Source organism: Ursus arctos, unplaced genomic scaffold (assembly GCF_023065955.2).
Source record: "Ursus arctos isolate Adak ecotype North America unplaced genomic scaffold, UrsArc2.0 scaffold_7, whole genome shotgun sequence".
NCBI lineage: Eukaryota > Metazoa > Chordata > Mammalia > Carnivora > Ursidae > Ursus > Ursus arctos.
In genome coordinates this window covers 41,081,556-41,102,171 of record NW_026623089.1, presented here as the reverse complement: position 1 = coordinate 41,102,171, position 20,616 = coordinate 41,081,556, and the positions used below count along the sequence as shown (strand labels likewise).

Genomic DNA, 20,616 nt, shown 5'->3' with positions numbered 1-20,616 from the left:
TGAGGGGCCTAGGCCCCCAGGCCCCCACCCAGAACACACTGTCTCTGGGTTATGAGCTGAACACACTGCACGCACTTCCCCGTCCTTATGCCTTCTGGCCCCATGTCCCAGCAGCTGAGCAAATGGCATCTCCTCCCCTCTTCCCTGCCCCCTGCCATTCCAGTGCAAAGGGCATGGGGACCTGGCATGCAACATTGGCAGCTGGAGCTTTCCATGCTGCTGTCAAGTTTTCCAGGGCACAAATGAGACAGGAGAACCAGGAATAACCTCCGGGCCCCTACAGGGTCTGGAAGGTGCAGGCCTGCCTCAGACCTGCTTTCAGACCCTAGGCCAGGACCCTGTGCCCTTCACTCCCATGCCTGGTCTGGGCAATGGAAAGTGCCTGCGTCACTGGGAACCCATTATCTGGCACAAGTCCAATAGGAATGAGCACCATTCAGGTGCTCCAGTGTGGCCTGGGTCCACTCCCTGTGTGACCTTGGAGAAGTCACTTAACTTCTCTGAGCCCTGGTTGCTACAGGTTGAGGTGGCAGCCTCTCAGGGTCTGAGGGGATAATGGCATGAGGGACCCGGAGCTGAGCTTGGCCATGACCAGAGCTCCTGCTATTATTATGACCGTTTTTACAGCTGGACAGCCCTCGCCCAACTGCTAGCCTCCTGAGCAGAAGCTCTGTCCAGGGCAGCTGGAGGCTCGGCTTGGTCCCAGGCTTCCTGCCGGGTGAGCTACAACCTCAGAGTCCTCACCAGGGAGCACAGGGCAGGAAGACAGCAAATTGCAAAGCCCCTGCCGGAAGGAGCTCAGCCACAGGCTTCTGGGCAAAGGGGTGGGGGTTGAGCAGGGCAGAGAGAGCACACATCTGGACTTTCCGAAGGGCAGAGGGAGCAAGGAGAGGAGAGCAAGGAGGAGAGAGCATTATCACTAATCTGGCCAGTCCCCTATCCTGCCCCCTGGGGGGTGCTGCGTGCTGGGCACCCCTCCCCAGGGGCAATATTAGCCGTGTGAGTCACGGTGGGAGGCTGCGGGCGGGCGGAGTGTAGGGTTACAGTCCATTTATGGGTGCAGCAGAGGGCAGATATCAGTGTCGATGGCATTCGTTCCCAGCTATTCTTAGGAGCCTCTCAGGAGCTCCACACGGGCTGGCCAGACAGCAAGGGACGGAGCAGGCAAGGCTGGGGGTCGGGGTAGGGGTCCAGGTATAGGCTGGGGAGGTGGGTGCCTGAGGGCCCTCTCACCCCTCTTTTCTCTCATCCACAGAGGCTGCCGCTGTCAGCACAAGCATGTCTTACAGCGTGACCCTGACCGGGCCCGGGCCCTGGGGCTTCCGTCTCCAGGGGGGCAAGGACTTCAACATGCCGCTCACTATCTCCCGGGTGAGTGCGCTCTGCCCGCACAGCCTGGCACCCGCAGGGGTGGGGCACCCTCAGGGGAGGGTGTGTGCATCCCTCCATCCCTCCGCTGTCCTCCCTGAGGCTCTTGGAAAGCAGAGCATGCCCCATCCCCAGTCTGGGGGCTGGGACTGGCTCCCACTGGATACTGCCGGCCACAGACCCCTGGTTTCGGCCGTAGATGTTGTCCGCCTGAGCTCGCCAACCTGCCGTGAGTGTGAAACATGGGCAAGCGGTGGGTGTTTTGAGCCAAGAAGGAAATGCCAAGTTTGCTGGGTAGGCAGGCAGGTGGACAGAGTATAGTTAGAGCCTTCTTAAGCCCTTCCCTGGGGTGGGGTGAGCCCAGGGTGCCCCCGAGCCTGGAACATCTCCATGGAAGTGGGCAGCGGCTTTGGGGAGAGAGCACTCGTGCATGGAGAGGGCAGGTGACAGGCTGGCAGGTAGACGGGTGGACAGACTGATGACTTCAGCTGCCCTGCTGTCAGGGCTCAGGGCTGGGCTGCGCAGGGCAGGTAACTGGGCTCCAGCCCCCACTCCATCCCAGGCCCAAGGTAACAGTCTCACCTCCACTACCGCCCCCTTTCCAGGGCCTGCTGGGGATCTCCTACCCGCTTCCTCCCTCACCTGGCCAAGCCCCTGCCCATCCAGCCACAGCTGCTCTGCCTGTCTGACATCTCATTCCCCACGCTCACCTGGGGAAATGGCCCATATGTTCTGCAGTGTCTATGATCAGGGAACAGCCTGCTGGCGGTGTCACAGATCACTGGAGATTGTCTGAGTGGCTCCATTGCCCAGCCAGAAACACTCAAGCCCAGAGAGGTGATTAGCTAGGTCCGCTTGAGAGGAAGCTTTATCTTAACCACTGCCGTGTCTCCAGCACCCAGCGCGGTGTCTAGAACATGGTAGGCACTGAGGTAACACTTGTCGAGCGACCCCCCAGCAAGTCTGGCAGAGTTGGGGTGAAGACCCTGCAGCTCAGGGTGGACTGTGAGGTGTGGGAGGGCAAAGACAAGCCCTGCCTGTTGGGGTCGGCCTGGGGCTGAACGCCCTGCTCTGCTGCTGTGGGCACGAGGGGCAGCCTGAGGCTCTAGGCTGTCACTGGTGGGTGATGGATGGGCCAGGGAGGCAGTTTCTTCTTCAGGGCAGCAGAGATCTGCCGTAGGCCTGGGGGTGGGGATGGGGCTGGGCAAGGAGGCTCTCAGGTGGGCAGCCAGGGAAGGCCTGGAAGTGCTTGGCAGAGGGGACAGGGAGCCAATGCCCCCGTGGAGGAGCAGTTCCGGTTGGGGAACCTGATGTGGGCACTGGGGGGACCCCAAGGAGGAGAAGCCCCACTCAGGGGTGCCATAGGAGCTTCACAACAGCTGTAGAGGCCACGACCCCCCAGCGGGGGTGGGGAGGGGGTCACTGGCCGGGCTCTAGTCCAGGGAGAGGGCCATGTTCTCCATCCCGCTGGAGGTCTGGCTCATCTAACCTGAGTCTGCACACCTCCAGACCCACCGTCCCGGACACCACAGAGGGCCGCACTAGGAGGACGCCCAGAGACTTGCACGCCCTGCCTGATGATGTGGTGCTGTGTGGGCATTTGAGCCCCAGTGGACGCGGCCCCTTGCCCCAGGACCCTGCAGAGCTCCCCACCAGCGTGGTTTACAGGGCTGTCTGCCCTCACTGTCATGGGTCCATAGGCCTCCCATGCCTGGGACTGAGCCCGTATCTCCCCCAGCCCTACAGTCCTCAAGGCCTCATGCTGGTGCTCCCTGCCCCAGCGGGTGGAAATGAGCCCCCTGGCTCAGGGGCACCCAGGATAGCCAATGACCTCACCCGGGATCTATGCGCCACCTGGCCTCGGCCAGCCCAGGGCTTATATTGCAGCACAGAGGCCTTAAGCTAGACAGCAGGAAGAATGTCCCCACTGCAGGGAAAGGGTGTATTGGGATGTAATGGAGCCAATGACTAGGGGCCACCTTTATAAATAGAATCCACGGCTCAGGCAGGGCATCGGGGGATAGGTATAACACGTCTCAGCTCCCTTCGGAGGCGTGCCCCTAATCATCAAGGCCATGGAACAAGCTGGGCTGGGCGCTCCGTCCTCCCCAGGGCTTAGAACCTCTTGACAAACTTCTCTGGAGGGCCACTGATGCCCTGGGCTGGGGCATCCCCCAGCTCAAGGCTACTGGCCAGGCAGGGCCCAGGACACCCCCACCAGGGCTGTGGTATTTCCTACTGGGGCTCCCAAGACCCTTCTGCACCAGGAACCTCTCCCTCACGGGATGTAGGGCCAGTGGCTGCTCCAGCGTCCTGGGCTGAGCCTTTGCAACAGGGCAGTGGAGGCAAATTGCACGGGGGGTGGGGGGGGGTGGGGGGTAGGGGTGGGGGTAGCAAAGACAGGGCCTGCTCAGTCTCAGCAGGGCTGACGCCCCTGGGCACCTTTACTGCAATCCTGAGAGAGGTGGTCAGCCGGGCAGGGCTGGGATTACCATCTCACTTCAGCGCCAGGCAAGCTGAGGCTCAGACTTGCTCAGGAGCTCTGGTGACCTCAGTAACCCCTAACTCCCTGGCCTGCCCCTCTGCCCTTGAGCTAGGGATTAGGAGAAGAGGACCGAATGGGGCCCGTCAGCTGTAGACTCAGGCTGCCACTCCTCCTGTAAGAAGGCTGCCGCCCTCAGGCTGGGTGGTAGCTCCAGTCCCCACCCCACCCAGCACCCCCCCCCCCGCCCCGCCCCACCAGAATCAACCCTGGGGCAGTAGCAGCCCCCCACGGCCTCCTTTCAGTGGGTCTTGGCCATGACCCACAGAGAAGTGGGCTCAGGAGGGAGAATGGGAGGGTGGAGGGGAAATGCCTTCATTTATCCTGGACAGGTGCGGCTGGGCCTGCAACATGAGCTCCCCCCTCACTGCCCCCACCCCCAGCCCTAGTCAATTCTCCAGGAAGTGGGGGAGGGGTGGGAGCAGCCGAGAAGGAGTGGCTCCAAAGGCCCAGCCTGCCCCGTCCGAGCTAGGTCAGAGGCTGGGGCCAGGTCTGGGGCCTTGTGCTTGGTGCACGCTGCAGCCCTTGACTTTATGAAAGAAGTGAGCGCTTTTGTCTGGCTCTGCTGCTCACAGTTGTGTTGCCTTAGAAAAGACCGTTCCCCTGCTCAGCCTGGTTGTCTCATCTGTGAAATGGGAGTGTGCACATGTGAGTGCTTTCTAACATGCATGGGGAAATGCTGTTGTTCTGCTGAGGTGGTGGTGAGGATGGGGTTGCTGGGGGGGGGGGCGCGGATGGGGGATGCCTGTCTCTCTGCTCCAAGGCCTCTGTCCCTTAAGGTCTTATTCATCGGGCCTTGCAGGCTCTTCTGGGGCACCCGCCCAGAAGCCTTTGCTTCTTTGCTGTTTTTTGCTCCAGTATTTGTCAGATATCCTAGCTACAGTGGGGACACAGAGGACGGAGGGTCCCCTGGGAGGGGGAGGGGGAGGGGGACAGGCCGAGACTATTCTGGGTGAACTGTGCCGGTCATTCCTGGAATTTTGAGGCCTTAGTTCTGTTTCTTGGGCAGCGCCTAGCAGTGCTGACAGGCTGAGCTGTTTATAGCCACACTGAAGGTCAGGCAAGCCTCCGGAGGCTGCTGTGAGGCCGGCCCGGGCCTTCCCAGACGAACGACTGGGGAAGATAACCGGACGGAGGCCCCCGGCTGGGGATTGCGTTCTTGGAGGTCCCTAGGCCAGGCCCAGTCCCTGCCTGCTTCCCTCCCAGGTGCTCAGGGCTGTCCCTGACTCCATGAGGGCCCTGAAGGGAGTGGGCAGGAGACTGTCTGGGCCCTGAGGAGCAGACCCTTGGAGGCCTTGGGCCGGGGCACAGGACAAGGCAACTTCATGGGTAATCCCCAGGTCTCCCCAGGCTAAAGCTGCTGTGGGACAGCAGCAGGTATGAGGAAGGCTGGCTTCCCAAGTAATGTCTGCTAGGCCCCGCTGGGGCAGCCTTCCCACCTGGGAGTTTGCCCCCGTCCCCTGAGTCTCCAGCCCTCTCTGCACGGTCCCCCATCATGCAGGGACTGGCCATGATTGCCAAGCCCCCCCCAACTCGAGGCCCTCCCATTCTCAAACACAGCTTCTCCACCTCTTTGGAGCCAGGAAACACCCCTACCCAGGAACCACCCTACGAGGCACGAAGTGGACTTTGCCAGGCCCCAGTGTTGTCTGGGGCCCACTGGGAGTGATGTGCCCAGAGGAGCATTCTGCCGCTGACAGCCAGGACATGGAACTGTGGGATAAGAGGAGAAGAGAGAGACTCAGAAGGCCAGGGAAGGGTGTGGTCAGCAAGAGAGAGGATCGGTGACCCCTGGTTTTGGGCACAGGGAGGTCACTGGTGTGAAGTGGTGAGGGCTGGGTGTGAGAGGGATGGGAGGCAGTCAGAGGCGGCAGGAGGTGCCGGTCATTCTTGGAGAAGCCTGCAGGGGAGAGAAATGAGAGGGAGACGTGATGAGAGCCAGTTGGAGCAGCTAAGGCAGGGAGAGCCTTTTTTTTTAAAAAAAGACTTAATTTTTTAAGAGCAGTTTTATGGGCACAGCAACACTGAGTGGAAGGTACAGAGTGTTCCCATATGCACCTTGCCCCGCACACGCAGAGCCTCCCCCGTTATCAAGTGACATATTTGCTCTAAACGATAAACCTGTATGGGCACTGCGTTATCACCCAGAGTCTGTAGTTTATATCTGGGTTCACTGTTGGTGTTTCTTGTTCGTTCTATGGGTTTGGGCCAATGTAGAATGGCCTAGATCCGTAATATCGCATCATAGAAAATTAAAAATCCTCTGTGCAAGAGAGGCTTTCTGAGCAGAGACAAGACTTTGGCTTGTTTATCAGCCAGGGTGGGGTTGGGGAGTGGGGCCGTGGGGAGACAGAAGGTTCCAGTGAAAGGATGAGGGATGGAGCAAGGCCCCAGGGGAGGCCAGATGGGAAGGGAGCAGAGCATGGCAGGATGGTAATTTAATCACATAATGTTAAGTGCACTTAGGGCTCCCTGGGAAGTCTGCTGGGGTGGTCAGCCTGGGCGGGCTGGGAGGAGATGCTAGAAGTGGCACGGGTCACAGCATCCACTACCTATCCTTGCCCCCCCAGCCCCTGCCACACCTACACTGGCAGCTCTAGAGGGGAAACAAGGCAGGGGCCTGGCTGGTTTTGAGCACTGAGAGTGATGGCTGGGAACTTTTGCAGAGCCCAGCTACCCCCTCTGCTGCCAGGGAGCTGGGGAGATAGGAGCCTACATGCGCCTAGGCCCTGGCCAGTGCCTTGCTTCCCTGGGACCCTGGACAGAACTCCTGTCTCTTCCAGCTGATGCTCAGTCCCCTCTAGGGACAGCAGGCTGGCTTGGGACTGGTCATTTGGGGCTGGCCTCTCACACCCCTGTCTCTGCCAGCTCCAGATCTTGTTTCCCTGTGGAGTCGGGGATGCAGCTGCCTAGCCTCCACTCCCGGGGGCAGGGTCTGCGGGCCAGCCCCTGTGCCTCCGCTCTTGGGAGCTTCCCTGAAGCTTTCTCAGCTCTGCACCTCCTTACGGAATAACCTATTTAAACATGTAATCCTTCCAGCAATCGTGGGGGAAAGACATTGCCGCTATCTTCACACAGAGGGTGTGGAGGCTGCCCTGTACCCTCAGGTCTGGCTCTGACCAAAGTCTATGCTCTTCGCTTTATTGCCTCCACACAAGGCACCCACGGCTGCAGGGGCCACAGCTGCTCCCTGGCACCAGCTTGCCCTGTGTCCCCTCTCAGGTGCCGTCAACCACGGCCCAACAAGGAGGAAGGGTTCCTGTGAGCCTGGTGGTGATCTTGGCCCCCAAACACCTGAAGTCTCTCCTGAGGAGCTTGTGCTCCTGGAGCTCTGCCCACCACTGGGCTCTGGGTTGAGAGGTGGCTGGTGATTGGAGAAGATTGAAAAGTGAAGTGAGAATGAAACAGTCTTTGTGAAGAGGTTTTCAAATGCTCAAAAGAGGATAGAAAGACCAAAGGAAAAAATCCGCCAAGGATTTAGTGGCTTTGGGTCCTTTGTGGGACAAGGAACGCAGAGAGAGAGGCAGAGAGCCAGGCAACAGACACATGGGTATACCGTGCCTGGACTGCACTCTTCATGAGCCCTGGGCTTCGGGCAAGGGTCCCAGGGTGGCCCCACCCTTCTGCAGGGCAGGCTGCTCCTGAGAAGGGGGTGGGGATCTGATGGCCCTTGGACCAAGCAGGGGCGACCTCCTTAGGGTCCCTGCCTCCTCTCAGGAGACCTGGGCAGAGCCAGAAGAGTGCCCATCTAGAAGAGAATTACAGCACCCTCCAGCCCCCCACCCCTAGCCCCAGGGGTCATGGGCCCTGCTCGGGGCAGCTGAAACCAGGCCAGCTGAGCCCTAATGACCAGACGCAGGTGCAGGGAGAGAGGCACCACGGCAGGCAGGAGCTAGCTCGGCATTCCCCTGGGGGAGCTCGGCTACTGACCAGGCCCCGGGGAGGCTGAGCATTTCCCAGGGAACTGGGATCACCCCAGTCTGTACGTGAGGATGAGGGGGAGCCAGGCAAGGCCAGGCAAGGGGAAGGCAGAAGACCCAATAGGAACGTATGGTGTTAGCCCATGCTTGAGGGAGGCAGGTATCCCTAGGGCAGCTCCAAAGGGAGGGCATTCCAGATAGTCCTACGCTTGCCCCAGCTGATCTGGCCCCAGCAGCTCTTGGATGTCATTCTGGTGTCCTTGCTCACACTGACATCTATGATCTTCTGGATACAGCTCTAGTCCTGCCTGGCAGGCCTCGCCTCTGCAAGCATGAGGCCCGCCCTTCTGTCTGGGGTCTGTGGTTGCCATACCTAGGAGCTCGTTACTGCTCTCTGTAGATGGTGAGAAGCATCTGGGGGAGCCCTGGTATGGGGAGCCCTGGTGTGGGTGTTCTGTATGGGAGCTCTGGTGTGGGGGTGTCCTGCTATGGGGGAGCCCTGTGGGCGGTCCACTAGGACAGCAGAGGCATTGCACAGTTTACCCTGAATGGAAGCATACTGTATCCGCTACTTTCTCTGAAATGCTTTCAAACGAAGCCGGATTGCCATACGGGGAGGGGGCTGGGCATGTGACATGGCAAGCTGAACGAACGCAAAGGTAGAAGCTCAGGGGTGGGTGTGGGGATGCCCACTATAGAATTCTTTCTGCTTTCTCTGTGTTGAAAATGTGCATGATAAAATGTCAGGGATAGCACAGGCCTGAATGTGAAGCCAGAAGGTGCAGGGAAAGCCAATTTTCTGCAGACAGGCCCAGCTGGGCAGCTCAGCTCGCCCTCAGGAGTCCCCTCTCAGCCCAGAAAGTGTGTTGTTTTTCTCTGTTGTTTTTTACCCTTTGTTCAACCCCTTAAAATCAAAGGAAACAACACTCCTGTCATTAGCAGAGGCTCCCTGCGGCCATGAATTTGGGGATAAGGGATGTGTATTTTGATAAGGCCCAAGTAGTCCTTTTTTTTTTTTTTTAAGATGTTATTTATTTATTTGTGAGAGAGAGAGCATGAGCATGAGCAGGGGGAGGGGCAAAAGGAGGACGGGGAGCCTGACATGGGGCTCGATCTTAGGACTCTGAGATCATGCCTTGAGCCGAAGGCAGATGCTCAACCGTCTGAGCCACCCCGGCGGCCCAGCCCAAGTAATTCTAAGATACCCCTGTAGGAGCCAGGAAAGCAGTCTGGACTTTGGCTTCCTGGCAGTCAAGGGGGTGGTTTTTCTACTGTCCCTGCCATGGCTCAGCGGATTCACGCGTGAGGGGAGGCTACTCTGTGTTGGTGACAGTAGCACAGTCCCTGGGGCTAACAGGGCACTTCCATGCGAGGGCTCGCCTGCTCTTGCTGCTGTCTGTGGGTTAGCATATGTGGTTCGTGGCCTGGCCTGTAGAGCCCACTAGGGACTAGAGGCTGGTGACTGCAGGTGGCCCTGGTTTGGATGAAGATTCTTTGTGAAGGGCGGGGCAGAAGGCTTCCATCCATGTCTGGGAGCTTAGGACCTGGCCAGAGGCTCACCCAGGCCTGGCACCCAGGGTAGGGGACTTTCCCTAGGTCCTCTTTGGACTCCTTCTAGGATGGTCCCCCAGGCCAGGGCCAGAAAACGGCTTCTGCCAGCATTAGAAGCCAGCCTTGTCCCTAGGGTGTAGACAGGAAGGTGACTGGGGTGTGCCCAAAGAAGCCAGGAAAGCTGGCTGGTGGGCATGCTGGGGAAGAAAAGCCAAGGGACGTCCTCCAGTTACAAGTTGGTGGGGGGTGGCTCCCAGAGGCTCCTCTTTCCTGTGATGTCACTGGGGGCGAGGCCTGTTTGGCATTCTACATAATGTCACAGGGGGCCTTCCACATGATGTCATGGGGGTCAAGTCATAAAGTCATTCTTTGTGTTATCCGTAGGGGGTAGGGTATGGTATTTCATGTGGTGACATGGGGGTGGTAAAGCCAGTCTCCATGACATTCCATGAGCCATCTTCAGAAGTGGAGCTTCATCACATTCCATGTGATGTCACTAGGGGCCAGCCATCAAGCTACAATAGATGATACCACCTAGGCCCTCCAGAATTTTGCATTTCAAGTGACACCCCTGCAGGCGGGGGTGGGGCGGTGGGGAGGCTACTACTGCATTCAGCATGCCCTTACGGAGGGCCGGGCCTGCAGAATTTGGCATTGTGCATGACGTCATTGGGAGTGGGTCTGAGCCATCCTGACATTGCTTGTAGCGTCCCTGGGAGTGCGGCCTTCCTGACATTGCGGGGACATTCTTGATGTGCTGCGTCTATAGCATTCTCTGTGGGGTCCCCAGACTCTAACATGCTGTGGTGTCATTAGTGTTCAGGATTTGGGACCTGGTCCCCACACCTGCACCTCCCCTTCTGGAAATATGAAGCCAGCCACGGAGTGCTGAGCCCTGCCCCGTGTCCCAGCTGACCTTGCTTCCCCAGGCTGGATGGAGGGCTTCCCTGGCCCTCAGCCTACCTGCCATGGTAGCACTAGGCACTTGCACTGGGAGGCTTCTATGAGGGTGCACGTGTCCTGCCTGCTCGCCGGGCAGAGTCTCTGGGGTGGTGCTGAATCTTGGCTCGTACATAGACCCTCCCTCCTGGAGTCTGCAAAGTGCCCCATGGGTTTTCGGGATGCAGGCATTATAATAGGCTAACTGGTGTAACAAACAGCCCCCAAATCTCAATGGCTTAGCGTAACAGAAGCTTATTTCCTCACTCACGCACCATCTGATGCAGCACTTCTTAATCATCGCTACCCCAAGCAGTGACTCGAGGATTCATGTCCCTCTGTTGGTGGCTCAGCTGTCCTCTTCTGGGTCCTCTGCATCCAGTCAGCTGACAGGCAGCAAGAGTGCAGGATGGCAAGGATGTGGCTAGGGGCAGGCCTGGAAGTGGCGGGCATTGCTTCCACCCACATTCCCCCAGCCAGAGCTGGTCTCTCGGTCGCATTCAGACACAGGACACTAGGCAAAGGGGTGACTGTGTGCCAAGTGGAGGCATCAGGCTCGGTGAGCAGCGGGTACTGCCCATAGTGAATGAAAGAGGAAAGGGCAGGCCTCTACTGGATGATTCCAGGTGACTCCTCCTCGAGACCGGCCCATCCTCGGGTCCACCTTTAGTTTGCTCACCCCCCATCTGCCATCCTCTCAGATCACACCGGGGAGCAAGGCCGCCCAGTCGCAGCTCAGCCAGGGTGACCTCGTGGTGGCCATCGACGGAGTCAACACAGACACCATGACCCATCTGGAGGCCCAGAACAAGATCAAGTCTGCCAGCTACAACCTGAGTCTCACGCTGCAGAAGTAGGTGGGAGCTCTCCAGAGCAGGGGGCTGAGGGGCGTGGGCATCGAGGGCCCAGGAGAGGGTGTCCGGCGGGGGTCATGGGGTCTAGGCTGTGCCACAGGATCACACAGGAAAGTAACGAGTTCCTCTGGACCAGAAGAAGGACAGGGCCAAGCCTTCAAGCACCTGGCATGTCTGTACCTCACTTTACAGATGAGGCTCGGGGGTGGGGGTGGTCTCGGTGTACTGCCAGTGTGTGGGCAGTCGGGCCTGAAAAGCAGGGTCTTCCCTGCCTCCTCTTTGCCTCAGACAGCCTCCCAAGGACCTAACAGAGGCCCATGGGTGCGGAGTGCCCAAGGGCCATGACTTCCTCATCCTGGTCAGGCCCAGTGCCTTCCTGGAGTCACCCAGTCCATGGGGTGGACAGTGGGCCCAAAGCTGTCACCCAGTGACCTGGCTCCCCAGCTGTCTGATTCTCTTCTGTCACCAGCCCTGCCCGGGCCGGAGCTTCCAGTCCTAGTGGCAATTGTCTTCACTTGGTCCCCTTTCTGGTTTCTTCCAGGTCGAAGCGCCCCATCCCCATCTCCACAACAGCGCCCCCGGTCCAGTCCCCTCTGCCGGTGATCCCCCACCAGAAGGTAGGTGCTGACCGTAGCAGCTCCACTCAGCCGTGGTGCCTGTGGTGCAGCCCCTGGTCTGCCTGCCCCACCCTTGGTTGGCCCACCCAGGGCAGGGTGGTGGGATCCGCCCTGCCCTACCCCTGCCCCTGTTGTGGCTGACCGTGAGGGAGGTGGGGCATGCCCCCAGGAAGAGGCGTGCAAGCCCCCATGAAATACCGAGTGTGGGGTGCCTGCCTGGGTGCTAGCCAGCACCCTGGGCCTCGTGGCCGGGCTGATGGGAAACGAGCCTAGGCAGTGGTGTTTTCAGGAGCGCGATCGCCCTCCCAGCTAGGTGGGGACAAGGGTCTGGAAGGCTCTGACCCTCATTCTCCTGAGGGTGCCGGGGGGGTGGTGACTGGGGCATGAGAGCCAGAGGCCCCGGTTTGAGCAAGCACCCCAGGCATGGAGGGAGCCTACTGGCCCTCCGAGTTTATCCTCCGACATAGGCTCTCTCCCCCTGGTTTCCGCTGCCCCTCCCAACTGAGCGCCCCGTCGGCCCACTCAGAAGTGCCGCTGGGAGCCAGGCAGCAGGCACAAGGCAGGCACACCTCACCACTGTGCCCGCCACCCGCCCCTTCCCAGCTCCCTCAAAGCAGCTCAACTATGTGGGCCCAAAGGGGAGGCCTGCCCCACCCCTCCTGCAAGGGCCTACTCCCCACCCCTCCCTGCATGACCTCATACTGATCTCTGCCTGTCCAGTGAGGCAGAGTGGGCCACAGGCAGGGGACAGGAAGAGGCCGACAGGGGCTTGGGGTGGGTGACAGATGGGGGAAGGGGACAGAGGGCTGCTTGGGAGAAGTTGTACAGGTGGACTGTGGGAACCAAATGTCAGCCCCCACAGTGCTCCAGTTCTCCCTCTTGTACCTCTACTCTGCCTGACTGCCGCCAGCCCGGGGGGCCCTCTGACTGGGCACGGGGGGCATCTCAGTATGGGGTCAGTAGAGCAAGAGGCCGGGCTGTGCCCAGCAGGGGCTTCCCCTCAGAGGAACGGGAAGCAGATACAGGATGGAGGGGGCTCCCTCCAACTCCCTGAGACCCATGCCCCCTTTTTTGCAGCCCCGCAGGCAGGCTGGCTTTGCTTTCTGCGTGGGGCTTGCACTTGGTCCAGGTGGATGTGAGAGCCTCAGGGCCAGGGGTGTGTGCTCCCTCCCTTCCTCGACAAATCCCTTCTGTTCCAGGCGCCCGCTGTGTCCCCTCCCGAGCTGCGCGGTAGGCCTCGGGGTGGCGGGCTCCTGGGCGCTCGCGCTAACGCCTCTGTTTCCGGTCCGTGTGGAAGCAGTGGGACATGTGTGGCCTCTAACTGCTCTCTTCTCTCTCCCCTGCATGGCGCTGCCCTGTGCCAGGACCCCGCCCGGGACACGAACGGCAGCCTGGCAGCGCTCAGCCCCAACCCTGAGGCGAGGGCCAGCCTGGGCACCCCGGGCACCCCGGAGCTCAGGCAGACCTTTAGCTCCTCCTTCTCCCAGACCTCCGTCTTCTCCTCACACATGGAGGCCTCTGACCCCGGCCCTCCACGGGGCAGCCCGGGGGCCAAGACCAGCCTGGAGGGAGCCCTGGACTCACTGAGCCCGAAAGTCCCGCAGGGCTCGAGCCAGCCGAGGCAGTATAACAACCCCATTGGCCTGTACTCGGCAGAGACCCTGCGGGAGATGGCTCAGATGTATCACATGAGCCTCCGAGGGAAGGCCTCAGGTGCCGGACTCCCAGGAGGGTAGGTAACGGTGCGCAGCTCTCCGCTGGTGGTCCGGGGCCACCGGGGTCCTCAGTGCTCACAGGGGCCTGGCCAGGCGGTCGGAGCAAGGAGGAGCCGGCCTCAGTGGGCCCACGTGGTGGCACAAGCTAAGAGCGATGCAAGTAATGACCGAGCTGGTATTTTTGCCAGGAGCCAGACGTGTCATTGCTTTGCACAACCTGGGGTGACGTGTTGGAGCCAGCAGAGGGGTTACTGAGGCTCAGAGAAGGTTTAGTGGAGGTCCAGCTGTCCCGCTGCTAAGTGGCTAAGTGAGGTCTGAATGCAAGAGACACTTCACACGGGCCCGCCCCCCAGGGCAAGAGGAAGCCTGCTGCCTCCAGGTTCTCTGGGGCAAGGGTCAGGCTGGTCCCCTCCAGGAGCCCTGAGGCAGGAGCAGGGAAGAATTAGAGAGGTGGGAAGGTAAATTCTTTGGGGCTGGGAGCGGTCTGGGAAGGCTGCCTGCAGGAGGGAGCTCCTGAGCTGGGTGCAGAAAGATTTAGCAGTGGGGTGCGTGTTGTGGGCTTGTAGGACTGACCCTTGATAGGATGAGGCAAGGAGGCAGGACCCTGAGGAGAAAGAGGCTGCGCAGGAGAATGGTAGCGTGCCCCCCCTCCCCAGCTCCAGCTGGTAGGACTCGGCAAATACAGGAGCTAAAAGAAACTACAGCCACGGTGGGCATCGTGGAGGGGCTGAGGGGAGGGAGCCCCCAAGCAGAGCACATACTAGCTTCTACGCCCTTCCTGCTTGTTTCTTATTCTAACTTCTCCCATGCGGTCCGTACAGTTACCTTCGTGAGCTCTAGGCTGGCAGGCTGAGTCAAGGCAACACGGCCCAGCAGTTAGGGGTTCAGGGCTCCTCCTCTGTACACGGGTGTGAGCCTGTCCATGTGTCGGGATCCCTGGGAGGATTACTCAGAGCACTGAGCCCTGTTCCCGCACACTTGCTGTGCGCTACCTGAGGTCACACCGCAGATGCGTGCAGGAGTCAGAATCGTCGCCTGGGTTAGTCGGGCCCACGCCCACGCCCTTCCCGTGCCCCTGCTACAGAAGGAACCTGTGCCCCGCCAGTTCACGGCTCCCCCAGCTTCCCCATATCCCTCAGCTCTTTCTGGGGTCCTGAGTGAAGCTGGCCTTGGGCACCCCACAGCCTGAGCTCCCGGACCCTGGCTTCCTTGGGCCAGGGTGGTGGAGCTATAAACCCCTGGGCTTTTTCCAGCGGGGTGCTTCTGCCAGAAAACTCAAGGAATGACCCAGCAGAAATGGCCTCCTTCTGCCTTGGATGGGCTGGTAGCTCTTTCCAGAGCTCTCTGGAAGTGGCCCCTGGCAGGGAAGTCAGCCTCTGAGAGACTGGGGCCTCCATGAGGCCCACCTGCAGTGACGCTAATATCTCCCCTTGTGAGCCCTCCGTCTACACTTGGGGCCAGCTAACGGACTACATGCTTTATTTAACTGCAACTCTCAGCAACTTCAGAGGTGAGCATCATTTCCCCCATTTTCTAGCTGGGAAGGAGAAGCCCAGAGTGGGTGATTTGCTTGAGGTCACACACAGCTAATGAGTGGCAGACAGGACTGGTACCCAGGTCAGCCTGACTCCTCCCTACATGTGACAGGGACCTAACAACCGGCCCAGGAAAGTCAAGGGCCAGCCCCACCCCAGCTTCCCATGACTCCAGTGGCACCTTCCCGCTGCTGCAGGAAGTGTTAAATTGTTACTTGACACTCAGAGCAACAGGGTCCAACAGTTTCTCCAAGGGTAGACAGGCAGGGGGAAGGCGTGTATCTCCTTTCATCCACCGTGAAGGCTGATGCTGTGGTCCCCAGGTGATGCTGGCTGGCAGGGGGGAGCCTCTGACCTGGGCTAGCCCAGGCAGCCTCTGACAGGCTGAGACTACCACCTTTGCTAAGTGTGTAAGTGCTGGAAGGCAACAGGGTTGGTAAATGCTAATGCCCACATCCCGTCCATTGCAAAGTCTTGCCAAGGCCTTTACACGAAGGATTCTGTTTAGTGTGCACAACCCGTCTGTGTGGTGGGCACCACCATCTCGATTTTGTGAATGAGGGACTAAGGCTGAGACTGGTGGGGAACTGCCCGGAGTCACAACACTAGGAAGATGCAGGGTCAGGATTTGAACTCTGTCCTGTCTGGCTCCAAAAGGAAGCTCCTTCCCCTCCTCTCTGGGCAGCTTACGATGTGATCCCTTGGCAGCTTGAATCCCCTTGGGAGGCTTGGAGAGAACAAACAGGGTGCAAGGTCAGCAGGCCAGAGCATCCCTGCAGCCCCCTCTCACCCTCCGTGAGCTGGCAGTGCTGGGCAGTGGCCCTCAGGCCACTCGGTGCAAGGGCCCCGGCTGGGTCTTACATCTTCAACTTATGCTCCCTGTGACTTGGGCGCTGGCTCCTCCCTGAGCTATCCGCTGTGGGCCGCACAGCCTCCAAGTCTTCAGGCGGAAGCTAAGCAGGGAGCAGGACAATGCCAAAGAAGGTGCTGGCTGCCGGGTGCCCGGGACAGGGAAGGGCAGAGGCAGCCCCCCCGCCCCCCGCCCCAGGCCAATACTGCCCTGTGTAGAGGCACTGGGCTGGTCAAGGCGAGAGCTGACCCTGCAGCTGTCAGCACTGGCCAGAAATGGAGAAGGGGTGGAAGATCTTTCTTAATATAGCTCCACTTGGAGCTATTTGAGCCTAGAGGACAGAGGGAATTTTATCAGCTCCGAGACAGGGTAGGGCCTGGCTTTGGCCTGGCTCCCCGTAGTCCTGGTCAAGGGATGACCAGGGTCAGGCCAGTTAGGGCCCAGGCTCTCCCAGCCAGAGCCTGGAGTGGTCCGATCTGGGATGGTGGCAGGGCTTGGGGGCAGGGATGCCACCTTCTGTACTCTTTTCCCTCAGGTTTCTGACAGTGCCATTGGTGCTGCCAGGGTCTGCCCTGCACGGGATTTGCATGTAAGGAAACGTAATGCAGGCAATGCCTCCCCCCACGGAGAATGCTCCGGGAGGCTGCTCTAGACAAAAGCAAGGGCGGCGTCCCTCTCATGTCCGAGCTGGGCTGCCTTGGCTGGGGCCTTTCCTGCAATATGCCTTGGACCCAGTACTTCTCCTGAGCCTCCGCCTTCTTCCATCCTGCCTCACTGACTGTCCACAGGGCCTTTAGGGGCAGTCATTGGGGACTGCATCCCTGTGCCCCAGAAGGAGTGGCCAGGGCTTCCTGCCCCCCACCCCGGGAGGGAGAGTACATCCTGCAGGCTGTGGGTAACCCCACTGTATACCCCAGCACCACGGCCAGTCCTGCTCACGGAGCAGAACTCCCAGAGCCGGGCCCCATTAAACAAGGGGAAGTCCAGAGCTGCTGACTGGCTAGGAGGCACCGACAGCCTTGCCTCTGCCCATAGCAGCCAGAGCGGGTCCCGTCTCCCTCTCCCTCTGCCTCTCTTGGGGTCTCCAGCCAGGCTGTATGTGGCGGATTCGCATACATGGTATGTGAGTGCCCGTGAAGATGGACTAGAAAACCCTTATTCTAGGCTCAGCTTCAGGGACTGTGGACCTACTGAAAGGGAAAGACTGCTGTCGGCACCTCTGACCCAAACTCAGAGGCCGTGACCCTGACTCTGAGCTCTGCCCCGTCTCCTCGGCCCTCTCCTCCCCCGCTGCCAGTCAGGGCTGAGGCGGCCTCCACGAGGGCCATTCTGAGGATGGGCCTGGCACTCAGAGCCCCTGGCAGGACCTCCCTCTGATAGCCCTGTCTTCTTTGCTCTTTCTCTCCTCCCCAGGTGGTAGCCAACTCTCCGGCCAAGTTAGTATCAAAGGAAAGCATGTGTGTGCGCTTGAGTGCATATCCCAGCATGCGTCCGTGTGTCTGTCCGTCCGGACAGCGTGCGCCTGTGTCAGCATGTGTACGTGCGTGTGCATGGGTGAATGGGGGTGCATTCGTGTCTCTGAGCGAGCCTGCATGTGTGTGGGGCTGCAAGTACGGAGGGGAGGCATTGGGGAGGGGTGCCAGGGCCCTGTCTGATGTGCCCTTTCCCTTCCCCCTTTCCTGCTGCGGCTGCTTAAGACCAGCAGGCTGGCTCTGGGGGGAGAGGGGGCGGTGGGTGGAGTGTGTGCCGGCTGGTGCTGGGTTCCACGTGAGCCCGAAGACACTTCTGTCCTGGCGGGACTGCTCAGAAGGGCTGTGCCTGACCTTCTTTGTCCGGGAGCGCGCTCATCTGTTGGAGGGGAAAGCCCCGATGGCAGAGGCTGGTGGCTGCACAGCCAGTTGGACTTGAGGGGGACTGAGCAGCCTGAGTCCTGCCCCGAGGAAGAAACACTTGTCCTGAAGCCTCTGGAGGAGCAGAGCCCCAGGCCACCGGGGGCGTGGCCAGCAGGAGGAGCCCCTTCGTGGAGGAACCTTGCTCAGAATCCCCATGGGTGCCCAGCGGGGCTGCTTTTTGCCTTTGGCCCATTCTGGACCCTGCTTGGGCTGCCGCTGCCTCTCACGCGTGGCCCAGCTCCCGTCCCCGACCCCCCACCCACCCCTCTTTGTCTCTGCTTCCTTGCTGGTGTGGTGAGAGAGCTTTCAATGCCTGGCGCCCCCTGCTGACCCTGAGATGTAGCTCAGCTGAGCCAAGGCTTCCCGGGATCTGGGATGGCCAGCTTGGGCAAGAGAAACCTGCTGTGAAAGGCTTTGGCTGGAGAGGGTGCTGAGGATTTTCTCTGCCAGACCCAGCTGTCCACAGTTCAGGGGACTTGGGGAACCTACCTGGGATCAGGCCTTGGGAGGTCTCTCCACCACCAACCCTCACCTTGACCCCCTGTGTAACACCACCTGTTGCCTTTTCTCCTTCCGCCTCCCTTCTTCTTTCTCCTCTTCTCCCCCTGCTGCCCTCCCCCAGCGCTGACTATCAGGAACGGTTCAACCCCAGCGCCCTGAAGGACTCTGCCCTGTCCACCCACAAGCCCATCGAGGTGAAGGGGCTGGGCGGCAAGGCCACCATCATCCATGCGCAGTACAACACACCCATCAGCATGTACTCCCAGGACGCCATCATGGACGCCATTGCTGGGCAGGCCCAGGCTCAGGGCAGTGACTTCAGTGGGTAAGCGCCTCCCCTCCTCCGCTGTCGCTCATCGGCCACCGCCTCTGCCACTGGCTGGGCCTCCTCACCAGTGGAGGCCAAGGGCACCAGGCCACTGGGTGCCATCAGAGACTTTAGGCATTGGAACCGACCAGCTTTCCTCCCTCGCCTTGGGCCTCTAGGGGCGTGGCCGTTGGAGGGGAGCCAGCCTTTGCCAGGGCCTTCCAGAACACCGTATTCTTTCTTCAGAATCAGTCTCACGGTCAGCTTTAGGAAAAGGGTCGAGAATCGAAGAATATGGTGGTTGCTCCAAGTGCTTCTCACAGCTTCTGCATTTTCCCGGCCTTCACAGGGGGGTCGGTTTAGAAAGAGACTTCTGGAATCCTGGGTCACATTCTGGATAAACCAGTCTTCTCACAAACTAAGCCATTCTTTGGGGGGAAGTTGCTGCTTGAACAATGACGAGAGCAATTCAAACGTGTGACTAGGTTTCTTGTTTGGGAAGGGGTCTCTGGACCAACCATCCAAGGTGCTGGTGGTAGTCAGCCCACTGCAGAGCCTGGGAAGCACCCAGGACTCGGCGCCCCCTCTTCCTGTTTGCTCCAGGGAAGCCCAGTCTTAGGGCAGTGGGATTTAGGACATCCTTGGTTCCTGAAATTTGCCTGTTAGCAATGGTTGAAGAACTTGAGTGTTCAATAGGGAAGGAGTTGGTTGAAAATCATTTGTGGAAAAAACGGCTAATAGTGCAAACGGTAACAGGGACCTCACTCCCTCTTTCTTTCTCTGTCTTAGTCTCTCTCTCTCTCTCTCTCTCTGTATCTCTTTCTGTATGTGTCTCTCTGTCTCTGTCTCTTTCTATCACTGTGTCTCTCTCTCTGTCTTTCTGCCTCCCTGTCTGTCTGTCTGTCTGCCTGTCTCTCTTACAAACACACTCTTATTGTTTTCTACTTGAGAATATCATTGTTATTGGCTTTCAGAATTGACTGATTATCTCTTTGGGCAACATCTTATCCCTGAGTCAGTGTCTCAAGCAACTCAAGAAATCTTAAAATGATGGTTGTATTTTTTTCTGAAGCTAGGAAAAACAGATTTTTAAGATGGATAAAGGGGTTAAAAAGTCCCAGATATCTCCGATCGTGTTTGGGCTTTGCAGAACCCAGCCCTTGTGGCCATGATTTAGCTGCAGTTTTCAAGGGGCCGGCTCCAGGGGCCAAAGGACAGAATGCTGTGTGGACTTCCCAGCTCTCCTCTTTGGCTCGCAGTGCTTCCTTTGGGCCACCAGGGGGCAGAGGTTGCTTGCCCTGGAGCCCTGAGTCTCAAACCCACCAGGTTCAGAGCTGTAGCTCTTTGTAGAACTCCGGACAGCGTTGATTTATTTAATCCCACCGTTCAAAGCAGAAAATAGGACCATGCAAGTTTAAAAACACAACCATTAGCTCATGTGTACCCAGAAAAACAAGGCTGCCTGGCTAAGCCAAAAAGCTAACAGGGATTTCCTGTTAACATTTGTTTGCCACGTGTGTCCTTGGTGTGCTCTTAAGAGTGGTAACGTCGCCAAAGGGAAGTTCAGTGGAAAATAATGGAAGAACTGCTCTTCACTAACTTTATGTATTCTGCACCTTGGAAAAAGACTACCATCATTTGGTTTTACCATTATTATTATTTTTTTTAATGTGACGCATCGTTGACCTTAAGTAAGCTTCTCAGAGTACCTCTCGCACCTTCCTCCTATCCCCTCCCCTCCCTTCCCTCTCCCTTCCCCATGTGCCTGGGAAGCAACATGCTTTCCCTTGCCTTCTAACTTCGCCCTGCTGGGCTGACGCGACCGCGGTGCTAGGGGGTAGGAACCGCCCCCTGTGCCGTGAGGTGCTCCATTTCTGCTGTGAATGTTCATGATTCCTTCCTCACTGACAGGTTTCTTTTTGTCTCTTTCTCTTCCTCCTTTATCCACCCCACTCCCGTAACTCACTTCTGACCCTAACCCTGCTCCCTTGTGTGTGCGCGGCCCCTCTGCCATCCCCTGATGGA

General features: G+C 59.0%; 1 protein-coding gene across 9 annotated transcripts in view; it reads left to right on the top strand.

The window, feature by feature from the left end:
• Positions 1–1,019: 1,019 nt before the first annotated feature.
• The window catches only part of LDB3 (LIM domain binding 3), a 60,820-nt gene continuing 41,223 nt past the window's right edge, over positions 1,020–20,616 (top strand). For 4 of the 9 annotated variants that reach the window (XM_044386245.3, XM_044386243.3, XM_044386244.3 and 1 more), the window contains exons 1-6: positions 1,055–1,164; positions 1,256–1,371; positions 11,022–11,173; positions 11,716–11,791; positions 17,305–17,327; positions 18,406–18,609. In XM_044386245.3, coding sequence (XP_044242180.1) covers positions 1,279–1,371; positions 11,022–11,173; positions 11,716–11,791; positions 17,305–17,327; positions 18,406–18,609 — 548 coding nt within the window. In that variant the 5' untranslated portion in view covers positions 1,055–1,164; positions 1,256–1,278. Of the gene's footprint in view, positions 1,165–1,255; positions 1,372–11,021; positions 11,174–11,715; positions 11,792–13,155; positions 13,524–17,304; positions 17,328–18,405; positions 18,610–20,616 lie in introns of all 9 variants that reach the window. The other 5 variants (XM_057308744.1, XM_057308747.1, XM_044386246.3 and 2 more) reach the window with 4 other exon arrangements.